The following is an 18,701-nucleotide window of genomic DNA, read 5'->3' as shown; positions in this document are numbered from 1 at the left end:
CAATTAATGGATCTAAGTTTCGGGCTACAGAATGAAATTAGCGAGAAAAGATAAGAGTCACCAAGTCAGCCGATTAAACGAGCTGGTGTGATAGATAAGGGGCATCTCATCTGATCTAAATTACCTAACCGACAGTATTTTATAAATTATGAAATCACGGCAGCCGATCGAAAGAATACGCAGCAATTAAACCACCTCCGACTGATTACCACGGTTTGGTCCAACTATCGGATCTCACAGGCGGCTTCAATGTGCCAGTGACCCATTTGAAACCTTCATCTGGTGACAGTTCGTTATCTCAGAAAAAACAAAAAAAAAAATTAAATCCCGGATAGGCTCGGACTCTTTCAAGTGACTTGGCAGGGTTTATTCATTCTACACCTTCTCACATTACCCAAAATGCACCAGTTTGCCTTTGTACTTAAATGTCTTTACAGCCAGTCAATTATATTCTTTAGACTTATTAAAATTCCATAAATTAATTACTTAAAAGTAATTATTTATTATAAAATACAGAAGGATATGAAAGAGCATAAAAGCGTTGTAAGCACTTGCGCTGGAAGACCCATCACGGCTGCAGACTGATAACGGCCGCAACGACACGTCAACAACCGGGTCTAAGTGCAAGTTGATAACCTCTTTTCGTGCCGGGATATCGGGATTGATATCTGCAAAGTGCAACAGACCAAGAAACTACACAATTGTTGAAACAAAAGCGATACGCGATAAAAGGGTTACATTGTTTCCATTAGCTCAAAGGTCGGTTTGTCTGTCGGATGAATAACTCGCTTTCAGGACGATCACCGATCGAAAAGCGATTTTTTCTGACCACCAAATGAAAAGTCCCAGACTTCTTCCCATCATCGACGGGCATCGAGCCCACATTTTTTAATTCTGCAGGCAACGTCGCTACCGACCGAAAGGACATTTTTCATTCATGGTAATCACGTGATTCCACACAGAGTTTTATCATTTAGTAGGACTCGAATGAGGTATTTAGAGACGCGTTTTACTGAGACAATTGCCTTCCAGTTAAAGAGTCTTCGCAATGGATTCTTCTCCCCCTTGTTCTCGCTCTGAGGAATATCTTCAACATCCTCGAGGATTTAAAGAACATCGGATACTGAGTTTGCAGTGCAGCAGTCACTATACAGACTGCTCCGAGCATGATGAGAGGTCTTGAAAACGCAAATTAATTCACGGTTGGGGGGGGGGGGCTAGAATCCTACTACTCCCTCAGCCTGTGATCGGCTAAATATAATCCCGATTAAAAAGGCGTTTAAGAATTTCTTCATTCTTGTGCAGGATTCGAAACCAAATTTCTCTCTTATCAACCTCGTTTGCCTTAGAGACACGTTTCCAGCAAATACTACTGAACATTTCAACAATCTGCAAAATTAACCCCAACAAACTATTGAATGATAAGAAATACAGGAAGAATATCCGAAGACTTGCATCGAAGCAACGACCTCCAGTGAATCCTGCATAACACAATCAAGTCACTCCATCTACCAGTCCATCACGTGCCATCTACAGACGCATACATTCATGAACTCCTGTACTTGAAGATAATAGAGTGTGACTGAATTCATATTGAAAACTTAATTTTTCTGTGTATACAGTAGATTTTCAAACCTAAGTTATCTCTCTCATGTTAATAACTTTATCAACTAAAGCAGGCAAGTGCATTTTCAACCACTGTCAATCGTCCTTTTAATGTATTTGTTTATACAATTATGTTTTTATAAATCTAAAAATATTTTTATAATTCTGTGTACACCCTTCTAGCCAACCAGCTGTAAAGGGGTGAAATCAAACTTAATAAACTGAATAATAAATAAATAAAATGATAAAAATATTGTTCAAGTGTTTTTATTCCAACCAAAATATGGAAAGGCACAATGAAATGCATCAATTTTAACAGCAATCGAACCATCGGACAACCGTTGAGATACACTCTTCATGAATGAAAACTGCTAATAATTGAGTAAAAGGGCCACACTAAACTACTGACGTCTACAGTACTGGTTATTTTAGCTAAAGCCTCTGAAGATGCAAATACCAACGCATTTTTAGCTGTTTAATGCTCTTCAAGTAGTTCAGTTCCTAAATATGTTATATGTGGAAATAATGAGAGTTTATAATCTATTACTATTCCTAGACATTTTCAGACAGCTTCAGATGTTATTGGTAGCTGAATACTATTTAACCTTATTTGTGGAGGTCGACCAGGATCCAGTTTGCTTTTAAAAAGCATCATTTTAGTTTTATATGGATTAATAGTCAACTTATAGTTTTGTGTCCAGAGATGCAAATCAGTCAATACAATATTAGCATTATGTTCAAGACTATTCCTCGAACTTCCAGCCACTATAATTGTTAAATCATACCGTCCTACAGTTGGAAAAAGAGCGAGCTAACCAATTTTGCAAGACAAGGTTCCATATGAAAGGACCTAAGACTGAACCTTGCTTCGGTAAAGGTGACTGTAGTGGTCTCAAACAGTTTTTAAATTCTGTACAGTGGGACCAACTGATGATGTTACCAACAGCAAATTCTAAGTGGGAAGCATTCAAGGAATTAATCGTAGAAGCTACTAAAAGTTTGATACCTATTAAGAAATATTGTTCAAGGTTTAGGCCTAAATGGTTATCAAATGAACTAATGAGACTCGTGACAGAGAAGAAAAATGGATGGGATGCATATAAATTATCAAGAGACTCAGAAGGCCTATGGCAGATATAAGCTAGTCTGTAATCAGGTCACAAAGGAGGTTAGGCAGGAGAAGGCAGATTACGAGAAATCTTTGGCAAAGGATGCTAAGAAAAACAGCAAAGATTTCTTTACTTATATAAACTCTAAAAGGAAGGGGATTAATCTGATTGGTCCATTTGATATCGATGGTTCGACTGTTGATGATCTTGCTCAGAAAACTGATAAAGTGAATGAGTATTTTGCTTAGTATCGAAGTTTGCAGATGATACAAAGGTTGGCAGGGTTGTTAATGACAGTAATGGCAGTGTGCTACTGCAACAGGATCTAGATAATTTGAGCAGATGGGCTGAGAAGTGGCAACTGAAGTTTAACCTGGACAAATGCAAAGTACTGCATATGGGTAGAAATAACCCCAGAGAAACGTACCAATTGTGTGGTACTACACTTAAGGTGGTAGAAAATGAAAAAGACCTGGGAGTAATTGTGCAGTCAGATATGAAGTTTTCTGAGCAATGCAGACAGACTGCCAGGGTAGGTCATGGGGTGTTGTCAATGATATACAAGAATTTTGTTAGCAGGGAAAAGGAGGTGATTGTCCCTCTGTATAAGGCAATGGTCAGGCCACACCTTGAGTACTGCGTGCAGGTCTGGAGGCCTCATTTCAGGAAGGATGTAGATTTGCTTGAGCGTATACAGAGAAGGGCAATAAGATTGGTGAGGGGAATGAAGGGATCCTCTTACCAGGAGAGGCTTAAGTTCTGCAAATTGCAGCAGCTGGAGACTAGGCACTTGCGAGGTGATCTGACTGAGGTGTATAAGGCCTTGAATGGGTTGAGAATGCTGAATTATGATGGGATTCTTCCACTTGTTCAGATTACGAACTTAAGGGGCCATAAATTGAAATTGAGGAAGGACAGATGTAGAATAGGTGTGCGGAAATTTGCCTTTAGCCAGCGGGTGTTTAATTGCTGGAACAAACTTCCATCTGTCGTTGTGGAAGTTGATAGGCTAAATAAATTTAAGGAGGAACTGGACAAATATTTAGAGGGGATTGTTTTGTAACTTTTTTTTTTTTGGCTGATGCTGCATAAGCTCATACGCTTGCTTTCTTGATTCACGTGCCACTACTACTACTACTATTACAACCACGATAAACCTGCTTTTTAATATAAAAGGTTTTAGATTTAACAATTCTTTCACTGAAATAACTTCCAAACAATTTATAAAATTCTTGAGAACATCCAGCTACCCTCAACCGAGCAAGAGTAGCCTCCCACCATACTGAGTTAAAGGCACCCTGAAAATCCACAAAAATGGCCAATTCATACTTTGAAGCAGAACTCTAGATGTGTGTTCGATAGTCCGCTAAAACATCCTCTGCTGACTTTTCAGATGTAAACCTATATTGTTTATTTGAAATGATTCCACGCTGCTCTATTAACTGCGTAATGCGCAGAACCATCAACCTTTTTCAGAAATTTGCCAAGATTAGCTAGAAGGGCTATTGGCCGGTAGGATCCAGGATATGAGAGGGGCTTACAAGGCTTTTTGATTAACTTCAATAAAGCTACCTTCCAATCTGGTGGAAAATATCCTTCTGCAAGGCATTTTTTATATAGTAGTAACAACTGCTACAATTTATAAACAATTTATAAAACCGTGCTATAAATTCATTCTCAATCAAATCATATCCTGGACATTTCTTAAAATTTCATTTACCAATTACGCATGCTAATTCATTAAGTGTAAATGGCTCCGTAGTTAACTGAGTTACATGTAAAGCATTTTCTCTTCTTATTGAAGTCTGATTTGACATCTTCCAAGAAATCATCTTGTGGGAATAGTTTATCAATTATAACTTCAATGAAATCCATCCATCCTGTTGTTTCTGTTGAACTTGTACGCACCCGAATTGCGTAGCTTGTCTCTTGTAATTTTATACAACAGACCCCATGGATTCGAATTCCCCGATTCTTGGACGAATAATTTCAATGTTTCCCTCTTACGAATTATTATTGCTTTTCTGTAATCATTTGCAGTGCTATATAATCTTGATGTAATCTAGCAACTTCACTGGGAGGCCAGTGTTGATGGCGCTGGCGCTGAAATTGCCTCTTAGCACGATACACCAATCTACGTAGCAACGCTAAATCTTGTGACCACCATGGACATGATTTAGTAGAACTTATCTTCTTTCTAGCAGACTTTAGTCCGCCTCTGTAATAGAATCTTGAATATACTGCAACCAATGCAGATAGATTTTGAAAGTTAGCTTGACTTCTTTGTGAAAAGATTAATAAAAATTCCTCACCTCATCGAAGGGAGTCGAACTCGACTCTTTTCCACCCAGTGTGGAGAGGACGACGATCCTACCAACTGCGGTACACAAGAGGACGAATTGGAGAATTGCCAACGTATCACCAATACATAAAGCGTATTCTAAGAATGAAGTTGGTAACTACAGACCGGTTAGTTTGATTTCAGTGGTATGGAAAAATCTTAGAAGCTATGATCATTCGTGCAATCGAAGGACATTTAGTCAGAAAAGGCATTCTGAACCACACACAACACGGTTTTGTTAAGGGAAAACTCAGGTTTAACTAGGCTGGCAAGCCATTTTGAAACAGTTACTCATGAGCCGCATGTAGAAAATTTCGACTTAGTTTATTTTAGCAAAGCAGTTGACTCAGTCCCTCACAAGAGGTTACTGTATAAGTGGGAACATATTGGGATTATTGGAAGAGTCTAAGATGTATTGCAGGGCAGAAGAGTTGTTATACTAGTACCAATACTAATACAAAGCTGCAGAACGATGGGGTTGTTTTCTATAGATAGCCTTTACTTATAATTGAGCTGTGACGTCACCTAGACAACGTTATAATTAATAATCTTGAATCCGACTTAACAAGTTCCTAGATCTCTAACTTTGCCATATTTTATTGAACACATTCCAATGCTGAATGAAAATTAATTTTATTGTACTTCACGTTTTTTTTCTTCAATCATTAAGTTATCATGTGTTGATTATAGTTACTAATCATATGAATATAGTTATTAATCATAGCTAACAAATACGTTACATCTTAAATCAAAAATAATATTTTCTCTGATCATAATTTAAATATACGTTTTATTTTTAACCTTTTAAAATAATAATGTGTTTGATTATTGAAATGTTTGATAATGAAGTGTTTGATACTTTGAGCCGTTTAATCGTAATTGTCTCCCAGCCTAAACGAGTGCTGCTTAAAAGAAACGAACAACAAAAAGTTGAACTTGCCTCCAGTTCATTGAATTCTTTGGAAATAAACTCTTTCACATATTTAACAAACGATAATAGAGTGGGATTCATAAAAGAAGAAACAAGCGCAAGCTGACGGAAGGCATTTAAAAGTTTGATCATTGAAAAGGATAGAATGTTAAAATCTTCCGACTACATTGAGTATTAGTATTAGTAGCAGCAAATAATGCAAGAAAGGAACCTTATATAGCGTCAGCCAAAAAAAAAAAAAAAAAAAAAAAAAATCAAATTTCTCCTATTCATCCCCTCCAGTAGTTTATTTAGTTCTTCCTTGAATTTATGTAAACTATCCACTTCCACAACAATGGAGGGAAGTTTGTTCCAGCAGTCAACTACCCGTTGGCTGAAGTCAAATTTTCACACATCTGTTCTGCACCCATCCTTCCTCGACTTGAATTGTGCCACTCATGCGTGTGCTCTGAGCAAGAGAAGAATCACTTCATCATTGAGTCTGCTCACTCCATTGAAAGCTTGAAAAATCGAATCAAAGAACTTCATATCCGAAAGCACAATTAGAACATACTTTCCGTTTTGCACTACCCTGTAGAACCACACTTGGTACGTTACTCTGGGTTTACTACTGCTCATGTATAGTACGTTGCATTTGTGAATGTTAAACTTCAACTGCCATTTCTCAGCCCAACTGTCTACCTATTCTAGGTCATTTCGCAGCATGCTTTCATTACTGTGATTAACCACCCTGCTAACCTTATATCAACTGCAAACCATTAATCTTCATCAATAAATATTGAAAACAACAATGGGCCCAGAACCGAACCCTGAGGGACTCCGCTAATAACATTAGTCCACGAAGAGCAGTGTACCTTTATTACCGCTCTGTCTTTTCCCACTCAACCATCCTTTTATCTATTGTAGAAACTTTCCCTTGTTGCCATATCGCTCCAATTTGTACAGCAGTCTTCCATGCGCAACAGTATCAAAAGCTTTCCTGAAATCCAAGTACATGATATCAAAATTATTTTTTGCATCCAGTTCCTTTGTAACCTCTCTCCTTAAAGAACCCATGCTGTATCTGAACTATAACTGCAACGTAGTCTAGATAATCCTGCATTATTTCTTTTACCGGTGACTACATCATTTTCTCTGGAACAGAAGTCAAGCTAACGGATCTGTAAAGCCCATGTCGCCTGTTGGTCTCTCTTTGTGAATTGGGGACACATTCGCACATCTCCAGTCTTTAGGGGGCCTTCCCTGAACCAAACTGTGCTCTCAGAATTATGGCTAATAGTTTGCTTACCTCGTTTGCTGCCTCCCTTAGTATAATTGGATGGAGCCCATCCACCCAGGTGACTTCCTTATATTTAACTTCAACAATTTCTCCTCCACTTGCCTCGGTTATTACAATGTCATTGAACTCCCTGTTAGAGTTTGATAAACTTCTGGCATCCCCTTCCCTAAACAGTTCGTCATGTGAAAAGTAGAAAAGTGTGAGGAGAAAGTTGAAGAAAAATTGTCGTAGTTGAACACAGAAAAGGTACGCGAGGCGAATGGGAGCTGTCAAATTATATTATGGGGGGGGGGCAGCAAAGGAGGTAAGCAAACCTTTAGCCGTAATTTAGCGAGTATAACGTGTACAAAATTATTAGATATAAATTAAACGTCTTAGTTACGAAGAAGAATAGGGGTTACTTTATTTTAGTATGTAGGGAAAAAAATAATAAATTAAATAATAGAGAGAAACTGTTTCTCGTAAATAAATGTATAAACATGAATGGAAATACACCTTACAACGGATTACATTACTTTTTCTCTTTACTTCATAAGGCGCGCAGTATGCAAGGAATACTTATTTGCAAGTACATTTTCAAGTTTAAACAAAAAAAGGTCTTGTAGAACATTCATAGTCAGCAGTGCAGTTGAATGTATATGCGTAATCGAAATATGAGGTATCCATAAGGGGTAAACCATTCGAACTGTTTAGCAGTTATTTTAATAACAGAAAACGTATGCTTAAATATTGTAACAGTGACACATATTTTATCCAAAAAGGGCCTCATTTCTGCCCTTCAATTAAATGTTTTGCAATTTCATATTGGTTTCATCATTTTCCCTTTACAAAACCGTAGTCTTCAGAATTTCATTTCCATCTAAATGATCCTGAATTCCACCCTTGATTATTGTCTCAATGATTTTCCCTACTACCGAAGTTAGACTGACCGGTCGGTAATTTCCCACTTCACTCTTAGAACCACCCTTATGAATTGGAGATACATTGGCACTTTTCCAATTCAACGTAATATCTCTCCTGAGTGTAGTTATGCAATGACAACTAAGCGTTAATCCAGCAGAGTGCAAGGTCTCACACCTGGAGAATAGTAACTCCCAAATAACTTATACACTTGGCAGAGTTGAACTAAAGCCGGTAGTGGAGGAAAGGGACTTGGGTATTACAATACGGTCAGATATGAAGTTCTCTGATCATTGTAGACTGGTTGCAAGGAAGGCCCACGGTGTCCTGTCATTTATTGAACATTTGCTAGTAGAGATAAGGACGTCATAATCCCATTGTATAAGGCTTTTGTTAGACCACACTTGGTTTGTTTTTTGGTTTTTAGGAGCATTAGCAACTAAGGCCATATTGCTCCGGGGATATGCGGTGGTCATTCTTTGACCTTTCCGCATCCTCCGTATTCGGTGGTCACGGGCTCGAACCCTGGTCTAATCAAGAAGCGTGTGCTACGCACTGCTGCTCCTGCCCACTTGGCTACGGAGACGCCGACTACACTTGGAATACTGTGTTCAGGTATGGAGACCGCACCTAAAGAAAGACATTGTTCTTCTTGAAAGGGTCCAAAGATGGGTACCTCATCTAGTCAGATTGGCAAAAGGGCGTCCTTATGAAGAAAGATCGAATATATGGGTTGCAGAGCTTGGAACCTTAGAGGAGACTTGATTGAGGTGTTTAAGGCTCCGAGAGGCTTAAGCAAAATGAATGAGGACGAAATTTTCACGGTTATAAATGATTCTAAAACTAGGGGACATAAATTCAAGTTACGGGGGGGAGATGTTTAGATTGGACTGCAGGAAGTTTTATTTTAGCCAGCGAGTTATAAATTACTGGAATAAGTTGCCTGTATGGATGGCAGAGGCTGACAGTTTAGGGAGATTCAAAGGTCAGCTGGATAATTACATACGGGAAGAGGGAAACGCATAGGTTGTATATTTCCTAGTCTTTTATTAATTATTTATATATTTTTTAATTTTTTCTTATTGTTATTCTTTTTTTTTTTTTTTTTTTGGCTAGTGCAGCATAAGCCATAGGCTTCCTTGCACCATGTGGCCATTACTAATACAAATAACCTTATTACAAGTCGAGATTATTATTTTTAGGTTTAGGCACTTCAGCAAATGGGCTCTGTTGCGCCTTTTATAATATCTTTGAATGCGTGTGGTCGATTTGCTGTTCGCTGGACGAAAAACTCCAGTCTCAGGGAGAAAAAACCATTGTCTGAGACAGATTAAGTGAGCCACGTTATTTGAAACTTTTATTGGAAAACAAAACACCCATAGAAATTCCTCGTGCCATTGGCGGAATTCGAACTGAGGTCTTTTCCAGCCGGTGTTGGGAGGAGGAGTGATTATACCCTCTGTACTACATAGGAGAGCAATAAAACTGAGGTTAATTAATAAAATCCCCAATTGACGTTTTTCGCCTTCCATTGTATTTGAATTGCCGTTGTTGTTTTTAATGCTTTGCTGTTGTTCTTGCAATGATGCTCAGTTAGCTTCAAATTTAGGTTTCTGTAATTTACTGTAATTTCGCTGCAATTTAGGTTTCTGGTTAGATCAAAATGTGGATTGGGCGGCCTAACTTATTTACTAAAAAGAAAAAAAAAAAAAGAAAGAAAAGAAAAAAAGTATTTGAATTACCAACCGAAATAGAAAATTGATTTCTCTTTGGTGGACTCCGTCCGAATTATTCATTGCATGTACGCTCTACACGATGCGATTTAACTGTAATAATTAAGGTAAGGTCTTGCAGTGAGGTTTAAACATGCATTTAGAAATAATAACATTTGGGTTAACGATACGAGGTTGAAATTGGTTTAAAGAGATAGACAGTCGGTGCTTACCTGAGGTCCAGATCACGAAGGGAACTCGCTGTGTCCGCAAATACTTTTCGTGACAGGCTGCTGATTCTGTTGTTCTCCAGGTTTAATTTTTCCATCTTCTTCAGCTGGGCAAAAGCTCCATCCTCTATCTCCGTGATCTCGTCGTTCTTCAAGATCACTGTTCGAACGTTGACCAGGCTGCTTCCGATCCAGTTCCTCTTCACCGTGGGCATTTTCTGGTTGGTGAACGTGAATTCCGTCAGCTTATTCAAATTTGTCAGCTGCATGGGGTCGTCTTCTTTGCCTTTGGGGAGCGGCGAGCTGATGTAGTCAAGCTTGTGCAGGGACTCCTCCAACCCCTTGAGCGCCGGACCTTCCTTAAACGTGATGTCGGACTCCTGAAACCTGAGGTTCGAAATCTGGCTCCCCGAAAAGGTGTCGGCTGGAAGTTCTTCGTTAAGCTTGGTGTGGACCAGCATCATTTCGGACACTTTGTATTCGTGTAAAGAGTTCAGCGCAATCTTCAGCTCTTGCACAGAGGGCACGTCCGTGCACTTGACGCTTAGCCCGCTGACGAGGGGTTTGCATGAGCAAGGCTTAATGAACACCTCGTTGGGGCACGGAATCACGTATGCGGGTACTTGTAAAACGAGCAGCGCTGCTATGAAAGCAGTGAACGCGTCCATTCTTCTTTTCTTCATGGATGTATCGTTAAAATGGTTGTTTCCGTGCCACACGTCGTATAAATACCTTTTGCTGGCACAACCTTAGGACTCAGAGATAAGATTCCCAAGGTGACCTTGCTTATCGTGTGTGTGTGTGTGTGTGAGAGAGTAGCGATAAAAGAGATAACTGTATTTTGCGCGATGTCAGTGTGGATATGGTCTGATCCCTAAATCCAAACTAATCCGCCTTCGCAGAGACGATCATTGAAGACGTCCCCTTCTGGATATTCACAGAACGCGACAGCTTTTTTATTATTATATTATTTATTTATTGCTTGCGGAATAGAGCCTGTTTACAATTTATGAAATCGGAACAATATTTTAAAAATAGATAAAAATGAAAAAAAAAAAAATCGGCAGAGAACAATATAAAAAAAAAATTAACACATCCACAAATGCATTGGTACTTTTTCACCAGCAAGTTTAAAATATAAAAAATAAAAAGTTGAAAATAATACCTTAATGAGTTGTACAACAGACCGACATCCGTTTATAAACTTTTAAAAGATCTCACGAAACCATTCGAAATTGTTAACTGCATTTAAAATTATGACGAGAGGAGTGAGTCTTCAGCAATTGTACTCGGGGCTGCAGTTAGCCGATCTCAGGCAGACATCGAGATTGCAGTTTGTGCCGTGATCTTTTTTCGTTTTGCTCAGACCGCGCCAATTGGAAAATCCCCAAAGCACCGACGACAACCAAGAAATGCAGCCAGCCACACTGATAAAATCATTATTATTTCTTTAAATGCGCACGAATTTCCATCGTATACAAGTTTCAAGATCTCTTAAAAAGACAGGAACAGGCGTCGGTCTGTTAGGGTGCAATAACTTTATATTGTTCGCAGGAAATGAATATATTCTCGACTGACGCAGCTACTAATAATCCTTGAGGTCCCCCCCCCCCCTTTCAGGATTCGAACCCGGCTTCTGAAACCATTTCATATGGCGCTGAAACACGGAATACCCGCGCTCGGCAGAAGATTATTTTCTTTTCTGGTGGAACCAACGATCGTCTGTACATTGCATTTTCGGGTGGATCGTTTTCTACAATGTTTAACACCTCCACTGGAGATTTGGGTTAGTGAGGGTAATGAACGATTGTATTCGCATCTCCCTCATCTGATCGCGCTGATACTACGTAAGTGTTAATTCCATCGAAACAAATTTGCATTTCGAGGGTCTGTTCCCATCAGCTTCACATCAGGCGACAAAAAACAGATGTGATAGCGTCCACTTATCGCCTGCCTCAACAAACACGGAAGATAGTTGTGTTTGTTGATACGTTGTCATGACTACGATATTTTAATGTACGTTTTTCGATCGATTAGAGACGGAGCCGCCTCTGCAGCGACTCAGTGAATGAACGGGAGTTATCTTTGAAAATTTAAACAAAGATTAGCATTTTTATCTGCGTGTCTTTGCACGCCAACTCGGCCAAGGTGAGCGCTTCCGAAACCCACAGAACGAAGGGAAATCCGGGGACAACTTATTGATCAACTTCCCTCGGATTTTCAGTGCCAAGGGATGGATTTCGTTCCGAAGTTTCGGAGGGTAATCTTGAAAATATCTCATTTACACGTTAAACGAGCAAAAATCTTTTTGGGTTGAAATGTTTGCATTTTCCTATGCAAATGCGAACAACTCAATATGCCTATGCGGCAAATGCAAGCATCTCAACCCTCTGAGCATCATTATCACGGCAAACTGATGGAAGGACGCCTTCTGTTGGGCAGTTAACTTGTGTAGTCGCCTTCTGTCTCACAAAAACAACTTTTCCAACCTTTTCGCACTCTTTCTATTTCCAGAAAAGAGACCGTCGATTTCCGTCTGGAACTTTAACAAAACCTCCATCTTGAAAATGTAATTTTTCATTGAAGACCTCGGGAAGTAACTTTCTCGCATATTTCAGTGATCCACAAAACACGCTGCTTCAAGGTATATTGTAAGATTAGTGCTTCTGTTACAACCTAATTTCATATTTTTGCACCCTGGTTCTTGTTTTCTAATGAAAATATACTTTCTCTTTAATTTTGCTCTCATTAGCCATTTCCATGAACCCTTAACTCATTTCGCCAATAGTACAAAGTTCTCATCCCACACAGAACTTAGCCCAATTTTTAAACGAACCTCGCTTTTCCGGATCATTTCGGGCATACAAAGCGCACGCAGCATTTTTGGACATTCCCACAAGGATTAACAAGTTGCCACAACATATCACTGATGCAGGCATCGACAACCCAAGACACACGTGCCAGCAAGCGGTATGCTGTAAGATTTTCTGTGGCAGGCCGAGTGCCTCGATGGCGCTCCATTAAGATGGGATGAGTTTAAGTGGGAATTTTACACGTGGCCTGATAATTCGGTCTCGGGCAAGGTTTGGACGATTTTCTCTCGAGAAACTGTGGGTTTTCGACCAGCAAACTAGCAAATGCCATAAAATACTCCAATTTACAGATACAATACGCTGATACCCCCATAAAGTTTATTCGATGAAAAGAAAAACGGAAATCTATGTGATCGGCCAGTCATCAAGGATGCCTCACTGCTATTGGTTCAAAGCGCTGCAGAGAACGGCTGAATGAGAATAGATTTTTTTTTTCGTTATTTTGGAGTATTTGTTGAGAAGATATGACTTTGCATCCCTCGTGACTTTGTTATCTCCAGTGCTTTGATGAAACGTAATTTTCGTCGAAGTATAGGGGTCACAAATTTTCTTTAATGTTTATTTATTTAGTTTACTTTTTCACTTAAATATTTACAATTTAATACACGGTAGCAGAATTTCTATTAAATTTCTTTTTTTTTTTAAACAATCTTATGGCGATGCTCCTCCTGTATCAGTATCAACTGAAAAAAATAATAATTAATATTTTAACTGGAACATTTTAACGTTGAATAGTAAGTCGGATATCAGTTAGATCGAGTATGAATTATATTCTGCTTTATAGACAAATTGCACGAGCAGGGTTGGATGAGGGCTGGTTCCTGGAAAAGGAAAAGGGTTTGCTAAGCTGAAGCAGTAATTCGTTGCTTGGCTAACTTATCGGTTAAGGTCGTTTGAGCGGTACTTTTCGGCAATATTTTGTTCAGATGGGAGTGAGATGAAAATTTAATATCAACGTTGGACGCTCAGTGGCAACCTCTATATTTGAATAAACAATTGTCATGCCCGAATGCCTCTGAACTCTCTGATGAGATAGCCACGGTTCTTAACCGGGAGAAAACGTTGTTACACTTCCGGTATAACCGAAGTACCTTTATTAGAAGTACCTTTATTGGTTCTAGAAGCTATTTTCTGTGCTTTTTACTTTCTGCTTTCTAACTCTAAATTGTATGCCTCAAAGTCTATTAGAGTAATTATAAGGAAATTGAGGCGCTATTGCTTTCTTTACTCTTACTTCCCTTCCCCCTTTATGTCAGAAAAAGCCTTTTCTTTTTCACAGCCCACACGAAATTACTGCTGGCTCTCATTTTCTCTATTATTTGTTTCAAAGCTATCTGTCGGGTTAGCCTTATTTTGCCACTTTGAAGCTATATTGTAATATAATTTTAACATTTGGATCATTTCGGATCATTTGGACGTAGCTAAACTCGCGGATAACGAACAGAAACATATTTTGCCATTTATTGATTGGATGTATTGAAAGGTGCTAGCCCTCGTAAACGTGCCAATTAACGTATCCTAATATCAGTAATTTGCCTCTTAATCATCGTCATTTTATTTTATTTTACTGGCATTTATTTTATTTTATTATTAATTATTTGTTTATTTATAGGCTATAATAAATTAAAGCTCAGGTCACATGGCTCACTGGGTATACTTTTATACTGAATACGTTTATTCCAAAATCTTCTAATCGTCCTTATTGGCCTAAAGGCTAATTTTGTACGCCTAATACACTCTTATTCTATTGGCCTCTATTGTATAGCTCGTACATTAAACACCGTTCAAATCCTTTATCTTAAATCCGTATCTTACACACTATTGTAAAATATAAACTTTGTGTTAGCGTCACAAACTAAAAACTTGTAAGCATAAAAGCTTGTAAGGAGGATCTGAGTGATAACGACGTGTCGAAATGTCACCCTGTAATATCGCGGGTTGGCGAAAGCTCGCAGATACGCTTCGTGGAAAGTGATATGGAAATCTGTTTCTGTGGCAGTCTGATAGCGAATAAATTCCCCAATCGATGCGTTAAAAATATCAGGGCGGAAGTTTACTTTGTGAAATTGTGACGAGATCGGTGGAATGAATCGGCAACCGTGATGCAACTACTGCCTTTAAAATCACTCACGTGCTTCATGAGTATTTATTTCACTCGCATAAGCATTCGACAGAACAAGAGGTTGGAGAATTTGAAGTTTCCATCGATGAGAAACGCGGATGTGCATTTGGTTGGCCATTTGTTTTTTAATCTTGTGAGCTCAGTGCGAGCTCAGTTTACATTTGAAGTTATCGTGTGCTGAAAAGTGTGTAAAACGCCTTCACTGAAGTGTTTGAACAATTCAAACTTATTTTGTTCTAGTTGTGAGAGTTATGCAATCCTCAAGAAAAGAGAATATATTGCAGAATTTGCAAAAAAATGTGTATTGTGCTTATTTTGGAGTGAAACTCAGTGACTAAGATAAACACTGTGGGCTCCACATAAAGTTTTCCGAACCTGTACTGCAGCATTGGGTTTGTGGAAAAACGGTAAAAGAACGCTGTGCCATTTGCAATTCCCATGATTTCCCGGCAGCTTACAAACCAGTGTGATGACTATTACTTTTGCTTAGTTAACGTTGAGAGATACAATACACAAAATAAGAAGGGCATTATGTACCCTAATATTCCATCTGCCATTAGATCAGTCTCTCACATGGATATAACCTGCTGATTCTATGCCCTCCACTTATATTGAAGAATACAGCAGTAGAGAGTGCTGAAAGTGAAGCTTCTGAAGATGAAACTGTTGTGTACACGCCTGGAGACATTGAGTCCAGCCCTCAACTGTTTTCGCAACAAGAACTCAATGATCTGGTAAGAGATTTAAATTTATCAAAGGAATCTGCGGGACTCCTTGGTTCTAGACTAAAATCAAAACTCTGCTACCACACGGGACGTTTTTCTCATGGTACACAGACCCAGAGAAAGAGAACTAGTCCCCTAGTTTTCTGAAGACGATTCAGTGTTTTTTTTTTTTTTTTGGCAGCAATATAAATGACTTAAGGAACTACTTTGGAATTAGTTACAATCCTACACAGTGAAGACTTTTATTGACTCATCAAAAAGGAGCCTCAGAGGTGTGTCTGTTGCTCCACAATGGAAATCAAAATGGGTCAATTATAGTAGCTGACTTTGTGCATTTAAAAGAAACATATGAGAACTTTAAGAAGTTGTTGACAAATTTTAAGTATGAAGAACATTGGCCTATGCTGACTTTAAAGTGACAAACATTCAATCTGACTACACAAAAACACCTTCCTTTTTGTATGAGTGGAACAGACAGCCAATGAGTAAGCACCTGAAATGGCTAAGCCTGTTCAAAAATGGGCAGTTTGTTGCCTGTATGAAAGACCAGAATTCATAAAACCACTGGTAAGACCCGAAAACTGTCCTCCTTGGACCCTTGCATATCAAACTGGATTTAATGAAACAGTTTGTGAAAGCTTCACTTCAAGACGTTCCTAAGTTCCCATCGACCACCCAAAAGTAGCTAAAACAAGGTATTTTTTGTTGGACCTGAAATTTGCAAACTGATGAGGGATCGAGATTTTGAGGGAACTATGAATAAAATAGAAAAACAGGCATGGATTAGCTGCGAGTCTGTTGTATGTTGACAACCGAAACATCCAACAGTTGGTAGAATCGCCGACAACCTCCAACAGTTGGTAGAATCGCCGAGAACCGCCAATCACACAGGCTGGAAAAGATGAAGAAGAAGAAGAAATCTTTATTGTATACAAAATGCATATGCCGTACACAATACCCTTCACGGCTAGAAGCCAGGGGTTTACAGTAAAGGTTAACACAAGGTAAAAGATCTGAGTTCGAATCCCGTCAACGATGGGAGGAAGTTTTTTGGGTCTTCTTCACAACTTGGCTGGGTTAGTCGGGACTATAGTGCATTGAAGCATTTCCTGGGCTCCATTAACTCCGTAAAAAAACAACTATACTCTGTTGAATAGTTTTGTTGAAGAAACCACAATTAAAATAAGTTACCGAATTTTTTAAATTTATACCAATAAAACAGTTTGCTGTATAAAGCATGGAATAAATATTTTTCTTTTTAAACTATTTCGCCGCTTAAATAAAAGTGTATCCCCCTCAAGTTCTCGAGTTATAAGACTGTTATAAGAATTCTGTTTTCTTACTAATGAGTATGCAGTTATCTTCTTGACACATTTGCTCATACATATTTATGATGAACATCAAAATGAAAATGCCTATATGTATGTTCATCATTTGTCCACTAGTTCAAGACTCATTTGAGAGTGCATCAGCTGAACAGCTGCAGTTTCTGCATTTATCTTCAAACTGTCAGACCCTTTCTGCTCTGCTGTGCAACAGATATTTTTTGGATGTCAACTATATGAAGAGAAAAGGAGCACTTGGTACTGCAGCATGCAAGACTGGAGTCAGAAATCAAGAAGAGCTGTAATATTAAAGTTGATGGTGCATGAGTAAAGCTCAGTGCTTGAGCATATTTTTATGAAATGTTTATTAGTATTAGTATTAATAATGGCCGCATGGTGCAAGAAAGCCTATGGCTTATGCTGCACCAGCCAAAAAAAAAAAAAAAAAAAAAAAAAACGAATAAAACAATGATAAAAAAAATAATAAATAAATAATAATAATAATAAAAATCCTATGCGCTTTCCTCATCCGAAGGTACTATCCAGATGACCTCTGAATTTCCCCAAACTGTCAGCCTCTACCACCCATGTAGGAAACTTATTCCAGTAATTTATAACTCGCTGGCTAAAATAAAACTTCCTGCAGTCCAATCTAAACATTTCTCCCGTAACTTGAATTTATGTCCCCTAGTTCTAGCATCATTTATAATCTTGAAACTTTCGTCCTCATTCATTTTACTGATGCCTCCCTCTCAGAGCCTTAAACACCTCAATCAAATCTCCTCTAAGGTGTTCAGTTTCCAAACTCTGCAACCCACATATTCGAAGTCCTTCTTCATAAGGACGTCCTTTTGCCTATCTCACCACGCGAGTTACCCGTCTTTGCACCCTTTCAAGAAGCTCGATGTCTTTCTTTAGGTGCGGTCTCCATACTTGAACACAGTATTCCAAGTGTGGTCTAACAAAAGCCTTATATAATGGGATTATCACGTCCTTATCTCTACTTGCAAAAGTTCGATAGATCATCGATAGGACACCATGGGCCTTTCTTGCAACCTGTTTACAATGCTCAGAGTGGGTATAAGAATAAGAAAAATATTATGGTAATAGTAATAGTAAATAAAAAAAATCAGTTGATTTCCTTCTGCGATTTCCAATCTATAAGAGGTAGACTGAAGCCAGCCACCCATGAGGCTGTCACACTTGCTGCTCATTGAAGAGTGCCTTGTATCCTTAATCAGATACTCCATGACTTTACACACCACTGAAATCAAAGTCACTGGTTTATCGTTGTCCCTCAAATCCTTGGAACGACATCTGTGGACTGAGGAAACGTTGTTGCATTTTCGGTACACTTTCCAAATTGACGGGTCTGTAACTTACTCTACCTGGTGGAAAAGCCCGAGTTCGAATCACGTCAATAACGCGAGGAACCTTTATGGGTATTTTTCACTTCACAGGTGAGTTAGTTGATCTCCGACATGGATAGCAAGGTTTTCCCTTGAAACTCGGCTTTTTCGTCCAGAGAATCAAGCAAGTCGATCAGGGA

At 38.8% G+C, this 18,701-nt stretch overlaps 1 protein-coding gene across 1 annotated transcript in view; it reads right to left on the bottom strand.

Annotated features, from left to right (window-relative positions):
- LOC150083787 (uncharacterized) overlaps nucleotides 1-10,786 on the bottom strand; it is a 34,237-nt gene extending 23,451 nt beyond the window's left edge. Inside the window, exon 1 of the mRNA XM_090375791.1 lies at nucleotides 10,111-10,786. Coding sequence (XP_090231917.1) covers nucleotides 10,111-10,775 — 665 coding nt within the window. The 5' untranslated portion in view covers nucleotides 10,776-10,786. The remainder of the gene's footprint in view (nucleotides 1-10,110) is intronic.
- Between the last annotated feature and the right edge of the window lie 7,915 nt (nucleotides 10,787-18,701).

The sequence above is a fragment of the Mastigoproctus giganteus genome, chromosome 6, assembly GCF_048544385.1.
Source record: "Mastigoproctus giganteus isolate SK-2022 chromosome 6, ASM4854438v1, whole genome shotgun sequence".
NCBI classification, from domain to species: Eukaryota; Metazoa; Arthropoda; class Arachnida; order Uropygi; family Thelyphonidae; genus Mastigoproctus; species Mastigoproctus giganteus.
This window is presented reverse-complemented; position numbering and strand designations above follow the sequence as displayed.